This window comes from Abrus precatorius, unplaced genomic scaffold (genome assembly GCF_003935025.1).
Source record: "Abrus precatorius isolate BTA unplaced genomic scaffold, Abrus_2018 Scaffold10, whole genome shotgun sequence".
Classification (NCBI taxonomy): domain Eukaryota; kingdom Viridiplantae; phylum Streptophyta; class Magnoliopsida; order Fabales; family Fabaceae; genus Abrus; species Abrus precatorius.
The window spans coordinates 15,174,839-15,195,563 of NW_020874292.1; the positions used below are offsets into that span (position 1 = coordinate 15,174,839).

The window sequence follows — 20,725 nt, forward strand, 5'->3', positions numbered from 1 at the left end:
TTGATGAAACCTCTAAGTTCAATTGAATGAAGGGTTAGTTAACAACTGCATAAAGAACATAATCACATACTCAATTCAATTAAAATCTCAAGGTCCAGATCCACAATTACATCACAATATCAAATCTAGATCCATGGATCCCTCTAGCAATGAAGCTCGAAAGTCGCTCCTTTTCCTTCTCACTGACTTCCCTTGGAAGTTAAAACAGTTAGAAAGTGAAAAATGACAAAAAATGATAAAAGTCCCCAAATATGAACTCTTAACTCCTATTTATAATATTTTCTCCTTCTTTCCACATTGGCACTTCAATCACTGAGATTAATAACGTAGAATGTCTTCCAGAAACTTCTAAAGTTGAGATGGAAACTCCAAACGTCCAAAGGTGACACTTAAAAGTGATTTTCAAAATTCTGTTATTTTGCGTGGACACTTTCAGGAATAAGAGTGTCCACGCGCTTGTGTTCTGTGCAAATAAGCCTTGCACATGGCTACTTTAAGTAGGCAAAGTGAACACTCGCAACTGCGAGTGGCTACTTTCAGTGACTAGAGTGTCCATGCGCAAAATGTCTGAGTAAATTAGCCTTCGGCGTAGCTACTCTCAGTAGTAAAAGTGAACACGCGCAAGACTCTTCAGGATTTCTGTTGCTGGAGTGATAACTTTCAGCAATTAGAGTTGTTACGCACTTGATCTTCATGGATTTCTTCTCCAAAGTGTTAACTCTATGCACTTAAAGTGGCTACGCCCAGCACTTATCACCTAATTCTTGCTCTTTAAGCTCAATCCTTTTACCACTTCAATATCAACTTCAAAGTCTTAACTCAAGCTTCTGCACAAAAATTAAGTCTTTTTAAGTCAAATAGTCTAGAATTGCAATAAAATCTAAAATTCTAAACTATTTACACAATTATGAATATTAATACAATTTTTATGATATTTTCACGTTTATTTATTATTTAACTACTTATTTCCTAACAAAAACTAAGCTAAAAATGTAGTAAAATGTGTATTTATGAGTTGGCATGGTAATGAAGACTAGGACTGAACCCTCAAAGTCTTGGGTGTGGATAGTAACTATTGGTAAATATTAACCCTTTGCATGTAAATGGAGTTCAGTACACACACACACATACATATATATATATATATATATATATATATATATATATAATGTTTCAATGTAAATGTGATTACTAAAGGATAATTTACCTTTTATTATTCTAATACTTCTATAAAATTTTATGAATAGTCTTATTTATAGGAAGGTTTTAAATTTTATCATGCCCTTATATTACATATTTTGAACAAAATATGTTAAATTTCTTCATCATGTATAAATTATTACACTTCTAGATAGTAAATTATAGGATGTTACAAGTACAACACTGAAGTGCATACTTTCTATGATGAAGGTGGTTACATGTAGAAACCTTACATAAAACACAACTTCTAAAGTTTTGCTCCTAAAAGTAGCTTTGTGCAGCACAATTCTTCAAATAAGCTTGCGCATAGCCACTTTATGCCCAAAAAGTGTCTATGCGCATGACATTTTTTCAATAAAGCTTCTTTAGTTGCAACTTTTGCTCCTAAAGTAGCTACGCACATAACCCTTCTCCCTAAAAGTGTAACGCCTTACATTTCTTTCCTTAATATATAATAAATATTCATAAAAATTTAAATGGTAAAGTAAATTTTCTTTCAAAAATTCTCTAATAAGAAAGAGACATTGAAATGATATAAGATTCATAGAGTAAAATTTCATTAATTCATAAGTACTTTAGAAAAACAAAGACTTGAAAAGTTTTCATCAGCAACAAAGAGAAATAGTAGTTTTACAATTGTTTCAATAGAATACTATAGAACTGAAATTATCCATTACATAACTCAAAATAACTAAGTCCTATAGCAGTTCTCATCCATCCAAGCACTATGAGCCTAGTACTATTCGTCCTGTTTTCCTGAAAATGTTGTGTAAGGGTAAGTCTCTACCTTACCACTCATACATATCACATATCCATCACAAAACACATCTTATCACAATTAAGAAAACATCATGGCATTACATATCACAGTGTCATATAAAGCATGTTCTTATCTCAACACACAAACACATTATATTCCATAAATTCATAATTTCTTTTACTTTTAAGCGCTTACCGCGCCCTGTGGCTACAGTTATCCGATGCCTTTATCCCCAGGTCTTACACATCTATGTAAATAATCTCCGGATGGCCCAATGCAATACGGATACAACGTATGAATAGACGGCCCCTTAGCAAAGGTAATGGTCAGGAGTCAAGTCGAGAAATGAGTGTATGACCATGTGGTGCATTCGAACACAATATTCTATGCACAATCCCGTATGTCACTCACCACCCTGCATTTCCCCAAGATATATCATATCATCTCCATCTTCCACTCCCCAGTGTATCTCTGTAACTATTTACACATATCTTTTTTCCATCTCATACTTTTTCAAGTATATTTACATGTTCACATATTCCATTTCTCATGTTCACACATATTTTTCATTATATTTCCACATACTTTTCATCAAATCATGGCATATTCACAATTCACATCATTTTTACATGAAACACAATATATCCAAACATGAAACATCCATCTTTTTGTATATTTCATATCACAAAATCATAAAATCTTATCAACCATCCTCAATATACCTTATCATGCCCTATTTGAACATAATATCACATTTTCATCATGTATTCATCATAAATAGCCAATTATTCTCACTTTTCACCGATTATTTCTCATAAAACAAGGAGTATTCCACATATAATCACATACATGACAAGATCTATGAGAATACAAGTAATAAACATAACAAAATGATAAAGTAGAGCCCTCTTACCTCAAAACAGAGCTTTTACAAAGATTTAACCGAAAATTTAACTCTAGAACAGAGGTTTTCCTAAGAACATCGTGAACATCTTTAAGAAAAAGAAGAAGAAGAGAAACAAACGGTAAATCTAACTTCAAACTTAGAGAAACTTACTTGAAATCCTTTAGTATGGGAGAAAATGGCGAGATATGGCCTTAGAACCTTTGAGAACCTTGGATAGGAATGAAGAAATGAAAATTTCGTCTGAAACCCCCTTTTTATAGAAAATTTTTGAAAGTTACTGTTCACCGCCGGAATTTACTGTTCATCACCGGAAACATTGTTCATCGCCTTACTGTTCACGCTGGAAACACTGTTCGCGATCACTATTCACGCCAAAAACACTGTGCACACGTACTATACACGGACTGTACGCGGATGTGACGTCAGCCATGACATCATGATGATGTCACTGATGACATCATCGTCACTGTACATACGCGGTTTCACTGTTCATAGGCGGTTTCATTGTTCATACGCGGTTTACTGCTCATAGGCGATTTTACTGTTCACTCTTTTTAAAAATATATATATAAATTCTATCCAAATCTATTCCAATTATACTTTAACAAACCTCATTTTATTTAAATCAAAATGCAGGATGTTACATAAAGCCTTTAAAGTGGCTACTTTCACCATAAAAAGTAGTTACACACACAATGTTCTTACTTCAATACCTCTGTAGTGTCTAATCTTGACCCTAAAAGTGGCTACTTTCACCAGAAATTCCCTTTCCAACCCTTTGAAGTGCCTACTTTCTACATTAAAAGTAGCTATGCGCAGGCCATTTGGAGTTCTCACTTTGTGTGCTAAAAGTGACAACACTCAGCCCAATTGACCTTTTAATGCCTCTAACCCATGTCTTCTTCCTTAGAATCTCCTGCAAAACTAGTTCAACAACAAAATTCCATAAGATCTCTATTAAATCCAAACAATTTGAAATACTAAAAGCAAAAATTGAATTTGTTAAACAAAGTATATATATTTTTTGCAGTTTTCATCTTCCAAATTACTCTTTTCTATTAAAAAGATCATAGAAAACTTACTAAAAACCCAATAAAAATTTGGATTTATCACCTACTATAACTTTGACTCCAAGTGATGTTTTGTTCACTTTCTTCTCACTATCACCAAAGTCTCTGCTTGCTTGGAATTTTCTACTCTATCCTCTTTATTCTTGCATCTAAATTCTTCTTCAAGAATAGCTCTTGCAACATCATCAAAGTTTAGATAGTAAAAAATATTAATATATGTAATATTGATGATGAGTTGATCATACGAGTCTGGTAAACTTTGAAGTAAAAGCTTTGCATGTTCATTTTTTGCTATTTGGAAATTTGATGTTATGAACTCAGCAAATAGTGTATTTAAATTGTTGATGTGATTTATAATCAAAGCGGATTCACTCATTTGAAGAATGTAGAGTTTCCTATTTAAGAAATTATGTTGTGAAGAGACTTGACCTCATACAATTTCATGAGTGTATCCTAGATCTCATTTGCTAACTTTTTTTCTACAACACTAGACAAGACTAAATCTGCCATTGTCAAGTGTAGATTGGCAACAACAATATCATCCATCTCCTTCCATTTTCCATCAGTAATATTGTAACATCCTGAATTTTACTCCCTTTATGTTCATGTGTATTAGTACAATTTTATCTATTTTAAAAGTAATTAATGTATTTTACAAAATTTCAAGATTTTGGTTAAAGAAGTTTTGAGATGAAAGTATTTATTTTTATTTCGTTAAAATAATTCATCTTTAAATACATGTTTGATTTATTTTTGAAAGATGAAATTTTCTAATACTTTGAATTATTTACATATCCCTTAACTTTATTTGATTTCCAAATTTCTTACACATTAGCAAAGGTGGTGTAGTGTTAGAAAGGTTTATCTCATCTCTCCCCATCTTTTCTCTCATGTTTTCCACTTTTCCTTCTAGAAAACTTCAAACCGCAACCTCCATTGCACCAAGGAAAATGATTTTTGTCCTTGCATGTTGAAAAGGAGTGTGTTGATTGCTCTCTAAACATCCAAGCAAGGTAAAAACACTTTTTCATCTTTCTTTCTCAATGTTTTCACTGATCAATCAAGGAGATGAAGTTTTTGCACTTCCTCCATGAAAAAGCTTAGAGCTTTCTGCCTCTAGCCATTGTGTAAGTCAATTTTGACCATCTGAACATTTTTTTTAGCAACCTCTACATATTTGGATTGTGCAGTGAAAAATCTTTCTAACCTAACTTATTTTACCAAAAACAGACATGGGACCATTCAGTTACAAGGAAAATGGTAAAATCCCTTCTTTTTCTGCGTTTTCTGAGTCACAGCAATAAGGGAGAGTGATTTTCATTTTTTTTTGGCCTCTGAACCTTGCATGCAATCATTCCTTTATGATCCTCATGGAATTAGCTTTCAAATGCAAGTAGTTTCACTCAAAACAAACATAAAAAAATCACAAGTTATAGTGAAAATGGTGAGATCTCTCCTTATTCTGCATTTTTAGTGTTTCAACAGACAATTTTTCTCATTAATATAGTCTCCAAAGCTGACATGCAACACTGCTATGTATTCCTTGTAAAGTTATCTTTCCAACGGTGTATCCTGAGCTCAAATCTGACATTATTTGCCCCCTCTATCGCTAGAAATAATTTTTATGCCCTCTATACAGAGTTGTTTCAACTTGAAAAATTAACTTTCACAAATTACATGAAAGCAGCTTTCCTACGCATATTTTTATGTTAATTTTGGACTTAGTTTGAATACCTTACAAAATAAATTACAAAAATGGTGCACGGTTGAAAAAACTTGCGTAAATAGTAGTGAAGTTTGATTTTTCTGCATTTTCCTATGCATTGAAACTGAATTTTTAAAAGTTGACTTTGATTAATCTTAGCTTTTTAACAAAATTTGCAGATCATGATTGGGACTTTGTTTGAATCTGTTAACCTTAATTTTATAAACATTTCACAAATATGAAGTTTTTTAGTTTTCTACAGTAAGTTTTATTTTTTTAGTTTTTTAATAGACTCATCTCAGAATTAGGAACACAACAAACAAAGAAATTTCAAAATTTGACACCAGGAAGTCCAAGAAAAAGAACCTTTGGACTCACTCACCAAGGTAAAGGAGAGGAGGTATTTAAGTAAACATTAAGAAAGAAAATAAATCAAAGAGGGTTGTCTTTTAACCTTGAGGTCTAGAACACATGTATTAGGAGACATGTGGTATTTGAATTATTTGTTCATATTTTTGAATCTTTAATTGAGACTTTCGATGTTTTAAAATGTATTTATAAGTATATTTTGATTTTGATGACTCTTAATCTTCGGTTGAGAATTATTTTACACTTGATGTTTGAGTAAATATTATTTTATGAAAATTATGAATTATTTTAAGTAATTTATTTACTCAAAGCCTGTTGAAAATCAAAGATCAATTAAATAGAATGCTTTATTGAAATGCCCAACATGAGTATGTATGCCTAGTATACTTGAACAAATTATCTTATATGATCTGCTCTTTGAAAATATATGGGTTTGGCACATGTGTTGATTGTGTAAAGCACTAAGAATATGCATATAGGTATGTGCAGACTTAATAGGGCACCATTTGTGAATTTGAGCCCTTTGAGGGTGGGAAATGTGTGATGATACACTACGTAGAAATTGGCATGTAAGTATATGCACTCTAAGGAGTTTGGCCATGGTTTCAACTTAGACCTTGAGTTCAATAATTGAATCTAATAACTAAAAGTAAACCTTTGTGAAAACTTTATTTTCTTTATTTTGAAAATAAATGAGTAGTGTAACTCTAGTTGGATAATTGTTGGAACTCAAGGAAAGAGATGAAGCTAGTGAGCTTGGAACACTTAGAGAAAGTGCATTGAGGCACGAGTATAAGTATTTGCCAATTCTCTATATATATGGTTCTAAATAGTTGATGAAATGATATGAAATCTAAATTTGTCCAGTGCCTGTATGCTTGATTAAGGAAGTGAAACTCCAAAAGTGTGCATGACTATTCAGAATGCAATTTTGTGCAAAATCTCACTCCCTTATGAAGGGAGTCACAAGATTATTTTATAACTGTTGTTGGTGAAAGATAGGAAGGACCTCAATGTTTAGGGGATTTAATGAAGTTGGGTGACTTACCAATATCCCTACGAGTGTCCTAGGCCCTAGAACTCTGGTTGGGAGTCTCCACTCAATTCTCTTTTATCCTAACCTTCTCCTGAGGTTTATCTTGTTGATCGAGTTAGATCAGTTGGTGGATACTATCCTTGCTTGGGCGAGAAAACCAGATAATAAAACTACTCAATTTTTTACTATTCTCACCTGAGCAAGAGACACTCTCGCCTAAGCAAGCGGCATCTTGCCTGGGCGAGAGGTATTCTTGCCTGGGCGAGAATGGATCTAAAGAGCTCATTGTTTTTCCTATAACTCCTTGTGGATATGTGTGCCTGTCTAGTTTATATTTTAAATCTTTCAATCCATGATATATGGGGTGTTTTTTATGATGTATAGATGAATTAATGGTGGGTTGGGTGAATTGAAGGTAGATCAAGTAGAAAAACCAATAAAAGAAAGAAAATAACAAGTCTAAAAGCAAAATTCTCTAGGGCTTCCGTATGAATACACTACATGGACCGAATATTTAACTGTTTAAATATTATGAAAATATTTTTATTTTAAACTAGACACCTATATCTTTCTATACGTATAGAAATTGGATTAGTATAGAATTAGTTATGAATTTTTGAAATTTTCCCTAAGTTTTAGATTTTAATTTTGGGCAGGTAAGCTTCCGTAAGACATAACTCGTCTCACATAACTTGGATGGAGGTTAAACAAAATGTGTTAAAAAGATAATATCTATTTATTTATACTCTAAAAATTTTAGAGTCCAATTCAATTTAAGCAGTTCTTTAAATTTTTTCAAAGTTACCCCTGTGCTGTTGAGTCAGAAACAGAGCAATCTATAACAACCAACTTTAGAACCTTATAACTCAAGTTCTATTTAACCAAATGAAATGAAACTTTTTGAATATTAAAATTTCATCCTTTAAATTTAAAATGACATGGATTTGGTAATCATACACTTATAATTTGAATTTTAGTGGATTTTAACATTTTTGAGTGTTGTTCTAAATAATCACAGGATAGGTCATAGTAAAAAGCTAAAATCTTGAGCTATAGTTGTCAAAATTGAATGGGACCAAATAGGTTGGAAAATAAACAAATAGGGCTTCAACATATAAAAAATTCAGATCTATTGAAGTCATATAGCAATGAACATAGTAAAAACAAAACAAGGCAAATTTGATCCTTTTGAGGATAGAATCATTAATTCAAAGGTTTTATTTTATTTTATTTTATTTTACTTTTTTTGGCTACGATATATATATGAATGTCTATTTACTATGAAACTGTTGAATTATTGATAATGTTGTTGCTGGCACTATTCATGAAGAAGCAAACATGATCCATTATGCTGCCCAAATTTTATAAGAGCTATGAATAGTTTGTAAATTTCAAAGAGATATGTGAGCTACAATATGAAAGTTATGAAAGTCTAAGAAGGTTGAAAGTTATAAGAAAGTCCTACATCACTTGGACCAGCCCCAGATAAAATGTTAAGGGAAACAAGTCGGTGTGATCGTCGAGGAAAGTAAACCCGACAATCCTCTATAAGAACGAGCTTGGTCTTGATAAGCAAGCTATTACCCATGAGTCTTATAGCCAAGAACTCCAAGGGTACCAAGTATAGGAACTTGTATAAGAATTAAGCACATTGTTATGTGATTTAAAGTATTTTAATTAATAGTAGTTCATTTCTATGTTGCTTTCAATTACAACTTTAAGTATTATTATATCACATGTATGATTCAGGTCGAGTCTTTTGACTATTTATTTAATTGCTTATATATTTGTATCATAATCATTATGATCTTTTGTATTACCAATGTTAGACATAAAATTTACTTTGCTTCGGACCATGTTTTCAATAATCATAATTGAAAGATTTCCTTATTAGTTTAACAACCTTTTATTTAAATAAAAACTAAAGCAATTGATAATGAAAGCGATGTCAACATAGAAGTATATAGCTCTACTAAGAATTTTAAAAATTCTCACCCTATTTAGTTTCTGTTTCATTCTCAAATCTGCACGATAGATGCAATACCAGTGATTTACATTTAGTTCTCAGATATATAGCTACACTATGATCCTACCTTTGACTCCCTATATATAGTTGGCTCATGTCATTTTAGAGTTTTTTTTCTCTTAGTAATAGGGACTTTTCTATACCTCTTTTTCATTTTTCCTTTGACCTTGCTACTCCATATTTCACATTTTCGTTGTTTGCGACACATCCTACACTTGCAGATTATGCAAAACCCATATTCATTTCAGCTCTATGCATTATGCCAGAAATTAGCTTTTGAAGCGTTAACTTTAATAGCAGTTAGTAAAAACCGTTTTGTATAAAATACTAAGAGAGCAGTTCTGCCCTAACTGCTCTCCAAATTCAACTTCTTAGAGTGGTTCATTTGGAACCACTTTCTAATAGGTACTTCTTAGAGTGATTCATTTGGAACTGCTCTTGTAAGTGTACTTTGGAGATCGGATTAAATAACCGCTCTCAGAAGTGTTATACTTTAGAAAACAGTTCACACGTGGAACTGCTCTTAGAACTTTATAGAGCGGTTAACACGTGGAACCACTCTGAAAGGTGTAGATTAGAGAGTGGTTATTTCTTAACCGCTCTCAGATGTAGTATTTCAAATTAAACCTTAAGCCCTAAATTTGGTTATCCCTATCCCTGTGCCAAGTCTGTACCTCAAATTTGTTTTTGTTCATAGTTTTCTGAGAAGTTTTTACAGAAAAACAAGCACTGTTGGCATCGCATTTGCAATTTTAAGGTATATTCATAATTGTTTCTTTGTTTTATGGCTATGTTTGGACATTCGCACTCTCTCATTCTCTCTGTTCACTGAAATGCGCCTGTATTATTGACGTTGAACAGTTACAAACGTCCCTTCTCTATACTTGACTTTAGGTGAACTGCGACAAATTAGTGGAACTTCTTTCATTCCAGGTTAGTGTTGTTATGTTTGTATGAACTAATTATATTCAAATGTTGACCATTGCTGTGAGACAGAGAGCATGAAATTAGTATTTATTTTGTAAAAGTTAATTTGAAAAGGTTGAACCTTAGGTTAGTTAACCTCTGAAATATTGTTAGAATGGTTATTTAGGATTTGCTAAACATGATATTAGGATAAGAGTTGACTATAATGCAAGAGATTAATGTGAAAATGAAACCTGTGATATTGTTAGAATGGTTATTTAGGGTTTGTTGAACATGATATTTGGACACTGGTTGACTGTAATACAGGTGATTAATGTGAAAATGCATTTGATTGTTGTGGAAGTTGATGTTCAAAATTGAAGTCTCATGTTCTGTTGTGTTTTTTTGTTGTTGTTGTTGTTCCAATATAAACAGAAAGCTGGGAACATGTTATGTTGTTTTGGGAATTGAATTAAGTTTATGTATTGAACAAGATATTGTTGTTTGTTTTGCCCTGTTATGTATATTTGCTCTGTGTATGAATGAAATTGATGTTTTGCCTTATAAAATGTTATGAATACATGATTATTGTTAGTGATTGAACTTTGTAGGGTATGATTTGAAATCTAAAATTGAGTAAAGCCTTAGTTTCCCGTTTGAGATTGAAAATAATTATTTATTAATCATTATTATCAACTCAAATTGTCCAAGTTGGACAGTTTGTGAACAAACTTATTCATTCATTGGTTAACATTTGCTTCTCATAATGTTGTATTTAATACTTGACAAAATTTTAGTTTGGAGCATTTCTCATTATCTCTTGGTGCATGCTTGATTGAGGTAAATCATCTCATATTCAAGTTGTGTACTAGGAGACTAATGCAAAATACTGCCCAAATTTTGTCAAGTAAAAAATACAACATTTAAGTAACAATTGTTAATTAAGGTATAAAAAAGTTTGTTCTCAAATGGGATAAGGCCCTACCATGTGAGAGTTAATAAGACATTCACATTTGTAATTATCGTAACCGTAGTTAGAGCAAATATGGATCAAAGTTGGATGGTAGCTGATTGTTTAAGTAAAGAATACGAAGACAGAGTCAAAGAGTTTATTAGATTTGCGATTAAGCATGCAACTGATGTCAACCTTATTCCCTGTCCTTGTTAGTGTTGTTTGAATATGTTACAAGTAAATAAGGAAGAATTGGAAGAACATCTAATGTGCAATGGATAGATAAGAAATATACTTATTGGACAAAGCACAGTGAGATACAAGGTGGAAGTACATCAACTAACATGGAATCGAGTGTCAATTACTTAGAGACATTTAGAACAAATAAGAGTGATCATGCTAAACAAATTTCAAATGTTGTTAAAGAAGATTTTAGAGATTGTCCAAAGATGTTTAAGAGGCTGAAAGATGATGCAAAAACACCATTGTATAATGGATGCACAAAGTTCACAAGATTGAGTTCTGTTTTAAAGCTTTATATCTTAAAAGCGTGGAATGGATGGACTGATAAGAGCTTCACAGACTTGCTAAGTTTATTATATGAGATGCTACTAGAGGATAATGTGCTATCAAAGAGAACATACGATGCTAAATAAGTACTTGCTTCTATTGGATTAACCTATGAAAAGATACATGCTTGTCCTAATGATTGCATTTTGTTCCAAAATAAGTATGCATCACTAAGTCAATATCCAAAGTGTAATGTATCACGATACGTAAAGAAAGAATCAATACCTGTGAAGGTTGTGTGGTATTTTCCAGTAATACCCAGATTAAGATGCTTATTTCACAGTGTAGAAAATGCAAATCAGATGACTTGATATGCTGAAGGCAGAATTAGAGATGAAAAGCTTAGGCATCCAACAGATTCTCCACAGTAGTAAAAATTTGATGACAAATATGAAGAGTTTTCAACTGAAACAAGAAATATACGTTTTGCATTAGCAACTGATGGAATGAATCCGTACGACATGCAAAGTAGCACCTATAGTACATGGCTTGTGATTTTAATAATGTATAACTTTGCATGAAGAGGAAATATATGATGTTTTCTTTGTTAATCTTTGGTCCTAAACAACCTGAAAATGACATTGATGTGTACTTGTCTCCTTTAATTGAAGATTTGAAGTTGTTGTGGAATATTGGTATAGAAGTATATGACAGGTTTAGAGATGAATTTTTCATGGTCAAGGCAATGTTGTGTGGAACAATTAATGATTTTCTTGTATATGGAAATCTTTCTAGTTACAACATCAAAGGTCAATGTGCATGTCCAATATGTAAGGAAAAAATAGATTACATAAGACTAGAGCATTGTCACAAGAATATGCAGAACTTATTTAATAAGTAAGCATTCATTTATGTCAAACAACTATGATTAATGTTAAGTGGTTCAAATGTATCTAAGTTCTTTCATGCACCATTGTCAGTGCTCTTGTCACGTATCGAGCAAAGAGAGAAGTGTAGCCCTCTAGGACAAAGATGCATCAAACAAGATGGATCACTCACTGTACAGGTAACACTATATCATACAATGTGTTTTTAATTTTTAGGTTAATATTAATTGGACTGTATATCTCTTTGTGTTAATGCTGGTTTATTTGTTTTTATCTTCCACATAGTGTCTAAAGCAAACAAATAATGATGATTGTGGATGTTATGTGTGTCTATTCATTGAGGATGTTTTGCACCATGGACAAATTGTAATCCCAGTTAATGTAAGACCCTTACATATGCTAATTGTCTACCATTTGCGTATTATTTAACTTAATTAATTAAGCTTTGTGTTTTATTGTTTTGTATTCAATATTTTCAAGAGTTACAGATGCTAACTTTTCCTAACAACAGAATTCATCAAGTGCAAAAAGAGTTATATGCATATTTGTGCCATAAATATTTAAAGAACACATTAAGCACAATAGATTTGTAGTATTTTTTTTTAACAATACTTAGACAATTTTCTTTCAAGGCATTAGGCAAAAAGTGTAAATATCAGATTATTTTCTTCTTGTCAATGTAAACTCTGATTGTAATCTGTACATGTGAATTATAATTGAATAATGTAATGTGCAATTGCTTTGAAATTCTTGTATATGGCGCTGTTTGTAATTTATATTCTGGTTGAACTGGTTTTGAATACTATATGCTTTATCAGGTATGCTAAAAATTGAAATAATGACAATTTTATTAAAATAATTAAAAAAATTTCCTTAACTTCGGAGAGCATTTCATGAACAACCGCTTTGCAAAGTCCACTTCTAAGAGCGGTTCATCAAATAACCGCTCTCAAAAGTACACTTAAGAGAGCAGTTATGAGTGAATCGCTCTCAAAAGTGAACTTTTAGAGCGGTTATAAAAGAACCATTTTTATAAGTTCAAGATTAGAAAACGGTTAGCTGTGAACCGCTCTCTTTGGTCCAGCTTTTGAGAGCGGTTCACTCATAACCGCTCTCCAAAGTGTTATATATAAAAGCGGATATGCAGTTAACCGCTCTCTTTAGTGCACTTCTGAGAATGGATATGCGCGTAACCATTTTTCAAAATATACATTTGAGAGCGGTTAAATAACTGCTCTCTAAAATTCAAGACATTGCATATCGTGAAATTTTATAGCACTTATAACCGCTCTCTATGTTCAACCGTAACCGCTCTAAAATATCATTTCTAGCATAGTGGTGGGTTATCCCCGAGATTCGCTCAAATTCGAGAGTAACCCATCAGAAACTACAGACTCATCATCATCCTTCCTTGGACCTGATGACTATACTCCTATTGGCCCTGCAATGGCCAATGGCTTTTCGTCTAAGTAGTTAGTGAAGTAGCTGACTTTGTACAAAGTGGCCTTCTTTTGGTAGGATAGTTTAGTGGGCCATGATAGTACTTGTAGGACACTGTCCTCAATTCTAAATTGTCCTGTGAGGACTCGTTAGGATTGCATTTTAAAGATATAGGCCACCGATCTTTTTGTATGTAGTGATCCTCATATGTATTTCTGATTGTATGAAAATAAGATGGTGTAATATATATATATATATATATATATATATATATATATATATATATATAGTTATCTCTCTGTAACATGTATGAGTTAAATTAATTATTACATTTATCCAGGTTATTCCATATTCAATTTGCTTTTATTTTTATTTTTATAAGGTCTCGCTCTTTTACACATTTGACGATTACTACTAAATTAGTGTGAAATGAATTAATCACATTAAAATGTAATGGAATAAACGAATTTATTTTTAATATTGTAATGCAACTACTAGATTTAGCATTTATGACTTAAGCATAAATTGAATACAATAGGGTGTTACATAACCGAGATCCCTTCTCACCTAGACAAGAGAACAGTTGGGACAACTTTATCTTATCTCACTGGAGTGAGACTTAGCTCGCTTGAGCGAGAATGCTCCAGAAAGCCCAGTTCAGAAATATCTATCTTGCTTGAGCGAGAAACTCTGCACCAGGAATTTTATTTTTTTCAAAAGCAAGGAAATAAAAATGAGGGTGTTACAATGGCAGGAACGAAATGAAAGAATTTTTCAAGCACAATCATCCAATTGGCTTGGGAATGGAATTTTGTTAAGGGAACAAAGTGTTCTTACAACTTCCAATTTTGGCAAAAATATCCAAGTAAATGTTCGACTATGAAATATAATATTAGTGAAATTGGAGAACATACTAATTGAGGCTAATGTTGTGGGGTCCTCATAACTTAATAGGGTCATTTAAGCTTATTTGTTTAGTTGCTAATAGCCATTGGTTTATCAAAGTTCTAAACATAACAAAATTCTGCTCTTTTGATATGTTTTTGTAATTTATCGGTACCACTGGTACCTTATTAATTAAATAAATATTATTGTTGATAAAAAAAATAGGATATATAGATGTTTTATAATGTATGATATCATTACTCTTTTGGGTATGATTTTTTGCATTCTTAAGATGCTCATAGCTCATGTTGGCTTATTTTTTTCATCTTGTTATTACTACATGTTGTTAATTAATCTAGAATAATATGATGCTTTGATTTATGATGTTCAAGTGAAAGAATGTTAGATATTTTATGTGTGGACTGACATAAATCATTTTTGTGATTAATGTTAGATATTTTGTGATACTTTTAATTTGATTCTAGATTAATTGATCCCAAAATATTAAATCATGTTATTTATGCCATATTCTGATTAATTTTTGTTATTAAGCTTATTTGTAATAATTTTATTTTTATTGAATATGATTTTATAGTTATTGTTATTAGACTAAATCATAACAAATAAGTTTAACCCATCCAATTACTAACTAGAGAAGCTTATGCTCCTAACCACCTTATAATAACTATTTTTTCATTAAAACATAATACATGTTGTAACTAAAAAGGTGAAGAATTTCTATTTATATTTTATTTTTTGGTTGGTCTTTTCTTATAAAAAAAAAATATTGAGTTATGAACTCATTAACCTCTACTTGTATGAGTAATTTCTTACCTCTAATCTTAATTATGACATTTAATTGTCATTTGTCATATTTTGTCACAATGAGAAGATGGTCAATATAAGTCTAATAATAAGCTAAATTCCAAAGTGAAGAAAATATATTAAAATGTATATTTGTGTATATATTAATGTTTAAGAGCCAGTCAAGTTTTATTGTTGTACGAAAAAACAAACGGTAAAATGATAACACGAAAGCCATATCCTCTTCCCTGCCCAATGAGTGACTTTTATCTAGAGGCCCCATATATGAAGAATTTAATTTGCGGGAGCATTGGATTTTTCCCCTGATGGGTTGTGCTCGTTCCAAGCTTCAATCCATGTCACCATGGCATCTGCAAGCTTGTCGAAATACTCATCAACTTTGCCAAGCTTTGCCTTAACTTGCTTGGAGAGTTCAAGATAGCAATCCTGAGCAGTTGTGCATTCCTTTGGAAGACTTACAGATTGGAAAAAGGGGATCAGCTCTTCCTGCCAGAAAATTCCTTTGTACTCTTTCATAAGGTTCACAAATGGGCTGCTAGCTTTGCTGTGCCAAATGTAAGGCAAGCCTGTCTTCACCCCCAATCCCAAATGATCACTTACAACCTACAAACAAGATCAGCAATTAAGCACAAACATGTCTTCGATATAATAAATGCTTCTTTTATAGAATGAAAACTTTTGTATTCTGATGTTAACAAAACCAAATTTAATACAAATTTGGAATAGAGTACCTTTATGCACCAGCCAGCCCACATATCATCATAGCGTCCAATAGGTTGACCTTCACCCATGAGTCCAAAGTACATTGCAGGGCCAATTAATTCACGGTTGAATGCCAAATTCATGGCACACATGGGAAAGAGAGTTCCCTTTGGTATCGTCATAACAGCATCTACATACCTGAGAAAAAGGTTCCAGACATGCTATATCAGTAAGCTACCTCAACAAGACATGATGCAAATGTAAATGATATAAATACTTATTTTAGTGGTTATAATTGTAAGTATAGATCATATAGTCCCTCATAATACAAAAGTCTCACTTTAACTTTTATTTTTTAAAAACACTCATTTTATATCCTTTCTCCCTTTTTTCAATGTCGTTTTGTATAAAAAAGAATTAAAATAAAAGTCATATAGTTAAGTCAACAATTAAAGCGAAACTTGTATATATAATCAGATTAAAACACTGACGTTTACATATATTCTATAACATTTTCATACCTAGTGTTTCTTTCGAGAGGCTTGACAAGCTGGGTTGGGGCATCATAATCAGGAATATTGAGCCAGAGGCCATGAGAAACAGCTGTTGGGACACCTTCACGCAGACTAAATGGATATCCACGGACAAAATCAGTACTCTCTCTGTATGGGTCATAGAGGGTGTTGAAGAAAAATGGGGTTGATGGAGTCAGAAGGTTCTTAAGGTGCTGGTGCAGGGCATCAATTTCTTTGCCAGATGGATCTTTTGCAACCTGAAAAATTAATAAAGAAAAGAAAATAAAGGAAATCTCATCTTATAACCGGGATCTAACCCCTTCTCCAGATGCATCACTATATATATTGCAAATTTAAGTAGTGGCAGGCTAGCAGCTATGCTACGAAGGAATATATGTTACCACGAAAAATGAAAGACAGACTTAGCTGATGTCAAATTTATTTTTATGTTTTGTTTTTTGCAAGGGTATTTGATATGTATATTAAAAAAGAGATAATGGGGAATTGACGTGACTTACAAAGCAATCATCGTCGATGGTGAAGATGTACTTCTTCTTGGAGATGAGGAAAGCAAAGCAGCGACAAGCAGAGTCCTTGAAGGAAATGCAAGAGGCCTTAGGTCCAAGAATGCGCTTAATATCGTCGTGATTGTAGTAGTCGTAATCGAAGCCTTGGGGGACCTTGATGACTTTGGAAGGGTCACCATCTTGCACAATTATCAGATGGTATGGCTCAAAGAATGGCCTCCACGACTCCAAGAACTCAAGGCTCCTTATTGTTGGGATCACTATGTCCACCTCGTCCTTCAGAAGGGCTGTTGCTCCTGTTGCGCTCGACATGCTTCCTTCAGAGAGAGAGAGAGACAACTTTGTTGTTGCTGCCTTGTAGCTTCGGGGAGTACGAGGACGGTGCTGTGTGCTTGTGTTGGAGTGAAGGGGGGTTTTTGTATTTGAAACGCGTCATACTTGGCACGTGCCATCATAGATCCACGTGTGAGATAAAAATGAGAGCTTTACAATTTCATTTCATAAATGGTTAGTTGTTTATTACTACTTATTGCTTTTGACTGCATTCAATTACTCACAAGAAAAATATTAAAAAAAAAGATTTGGGGTTTGAATGCATTATGTTAGTAGAGAGTTTTTCGCAAGGTTTATTATTATTTATACAAAACTCATTAATTTTTAAAATTATTTTAAAAAGAATAATGCATTATAGAATTAATTATAAGTATAATTCAAAATTCTTTAAATCAAATAAATATTTTGAAAAATTTTTAATTTTAATTAAATGAAACATGAAATAAATAATTTTTAAAATTTTAGTAAAAAATAAATATCATTTTAGCATATGTTTGGAAATGTTTATGAAATTATGGCTGTCGAGACAGATTTTGACAGGATAATTTTTTTAAAGTGATGATTATGTATATCAAATTTTTATTAATATAAATATTCGTAAGTATGTTATTTTAAATTTAATATTTATTTATATTTTAAAATATTTTATATATTAAAATAAATTAATACGATAAAGTACTTATTAATTTTATTTTTAAATATAAAATTTTATAAAGTTAATTTATTTATAAATTTTTTTAAATCAATACTTAATTTTATATTTTATAAAAATAATTAAATAGTATAACTATTAAATACCTTTAATTTTATTCCTTTTCAATGTCTTAATGAAAAAGTTTTATACAACAGTTTAGCTAATGTTCGGAGGTAAACCTCAACATGAAATTAGGACTTTAACGACACAAATTTTCAAAGAGAAAATGTCATTGTTGTGAGAGAAACGAAAGTAGAAAAGTTATTCAATAAAAGTTTTGCAATTTGTCGATTTGAAAAATCTAATGAATTGAAGAAAGTTTATTTTTCATGAAAAGATATTATAAGTGTAGGAAGCGGTATTAATGCTAGGAAATCATAAAAAAAACAAGCACTTAAACAGAAACAAGCGCTGGATTTGGTCATATCACCACAAGATGAGCACTGCATTTTAGTTCACAAACAATGTATGAATGGATAAGATAAACTGCAAAGTGATTTACATTTTTGTAGTTAGAAATTACGGAATTTAGTTAGGGGAAAGGTTAGATTAAATTAAATGCTCAATATGGTCATAACAGTCCAAATGTGATGTATTTCAATAAATTTATGGAAATAAAAAATGGAACAATTTGTCGCTTAAAAACTTACGAACAAAGTTATTTTTTTTTTATGGAAGAAAATCCCATAGAAAACGCTCTAATAAATTATAGTTCTGAGAAGCATTCGTTGTGAAACGTACGTCATTCACAATGTCAATATTGCATAGGAGAAACCAACTACTGTAGTGTAATGATATTTTTTGTGCGTACGTACTTTACCTACTTCTAAGTTCTAACAAAATTCCAAGTCATCGTTATGATGTATTAGGAATACAAGCAGCGTGAATATTCCTTGCAAATAACGGTTAAATGGCCATAAAAACTTGTGGTACTAATAACCTTATCTAGCAGCCTAAAATTACAAAACTCATTGACCCAAATCATAAATAACAAATACTTAAACAACGTAAGTTGGTCCTTGATCCATTCTAGGAAATATCTTTTGATTATTGGTTAAATTTAAACAAAACAACAATAATAAAGATTTGTTTCACGGGATAAAGACTTGAATAAATATAAAATATTATTTTATGTATGATGTATATATATCATAATAGTAAAATAAGTAATATTATAATTGTTTTTCAAAAAACAACATATAAATATAAATAAGTAAATTGAAACTATTAAAGATACCTATGTAATATTCTAATTTATTTTCTTTATTTACGTAAAAAAGTCATAGAACAACATTGTAATATTCATATAAAGAAAATAAATATAATAAAAGTAATAGTATAATAGTGATAAAAACAATAAATAAAAATAAATTAATATTATAAATATTTAAAATAAAAAATTAATATATTTAAAAAAATTTAAAACTATGAAATGATTATAAATATTTTGTTTAAACAGTAATATATTGTAAAATATAAAATAGAATTATTATTTATCCTTTACTTTAAATAATGTTTTTTTCCTATAAATAGTAACCAGTACAAAAATAATTAATTTAAATCTTTAAATACTTTGTTTAATCACAATTTTAAAATATTAAATTAATGTTGTGTAAGTGTTTATTATAATAAACGTGTAAGTTGGTTGAAAAATAGCGTCGATAAAAGATATTTGACAGAGTTAAGATTTAAATTAGTTAAACCCTCTTTTGGGCTCCAAATGTTAAAACCGTTTGAAATCTGAAGTAACTTACAAAAAGCTGGTAAAATTTCAAAATTTTTTAAAAATAAACTATAATTAATTATTAGTTAAATATTAATTTTTATTAATATAAAAACATTATTTAAACATTTTTAATATTTGATTGATTTTTTTAATTTAAGCTTACTTTTGTGTGAAAGAACAAGCGAGGCAACTAACCCGTGTTTGGGAGAGAGAGAGATTGTTTTTTGGGGGGGGCGGCGGCGGCGGCTGACTTGCTATATCACCCTAACCAAATTTTACTAGAAATCATTAGAATAAATGGTGAGATGAGTGGGAGGTATAAAATTTGTTTATTCTTATAAATTTATTTTCCAAAAATTAATTTATCTTTAATATATTTATACATGTTAATGTTGTTTCTTAATTTTAGATTAATTTCTGTCTTTTAGTTAGAAAAAACTTCCAAAAAGATATTTTATTATTTTTATGTGTAATTTGTCTTAGCATTGCGATTTAAGATAACATTATTTATTTAATTGCAATTTTTATTTTTAAATAGATTTTAAAATTTGATATACTTTTATTTAACTACAAATGGTAAAGATAAATGATATCTTTTATTTTTTATATTAACAAAATTGATTATTAAGGTCAATCGGGTTTGAAGACCAAGGCCCAATAATTATTTTTCTTGTCCAAAATGGTCCAATAACTTGAATTGAGACCTCGCTAGCAACATTGCATTTGTTTAGGGAATCATTTTAAATGTAT

General features: G+C 31.1%; 1 protein-coding gene across 1 annotated transcript; it reads right to left on the reverse strand.

Moving 5' to 3' along the window:
• Positions 1-15,751: 15,751 nt before the first annotated feature.
• LOC113851951 (UDP-arabinopyranose mutase 3-like) lies at positions 15,752-17,534 on the reverse strand. The gene is made up of 4 exons (XM_027482224.1): positions 17,214-17,534; positions 16,702-16,952; positions 16,210-16,378; positions 15,752-16,081 (listed from the first exon to the last, which is right to left on the reverse strand). The coding sequence occupies exons 1-4, from the start codon at positions 17,532-17,534 to the stop codon at positions 15,752-15,754; spliced, it is 1,071 nt and encodes a 356-aa protein (XP_027338025.1).
• Between the last annotated feature and the right edge of the window lie 3,191 nt (positions 17,535-20,725).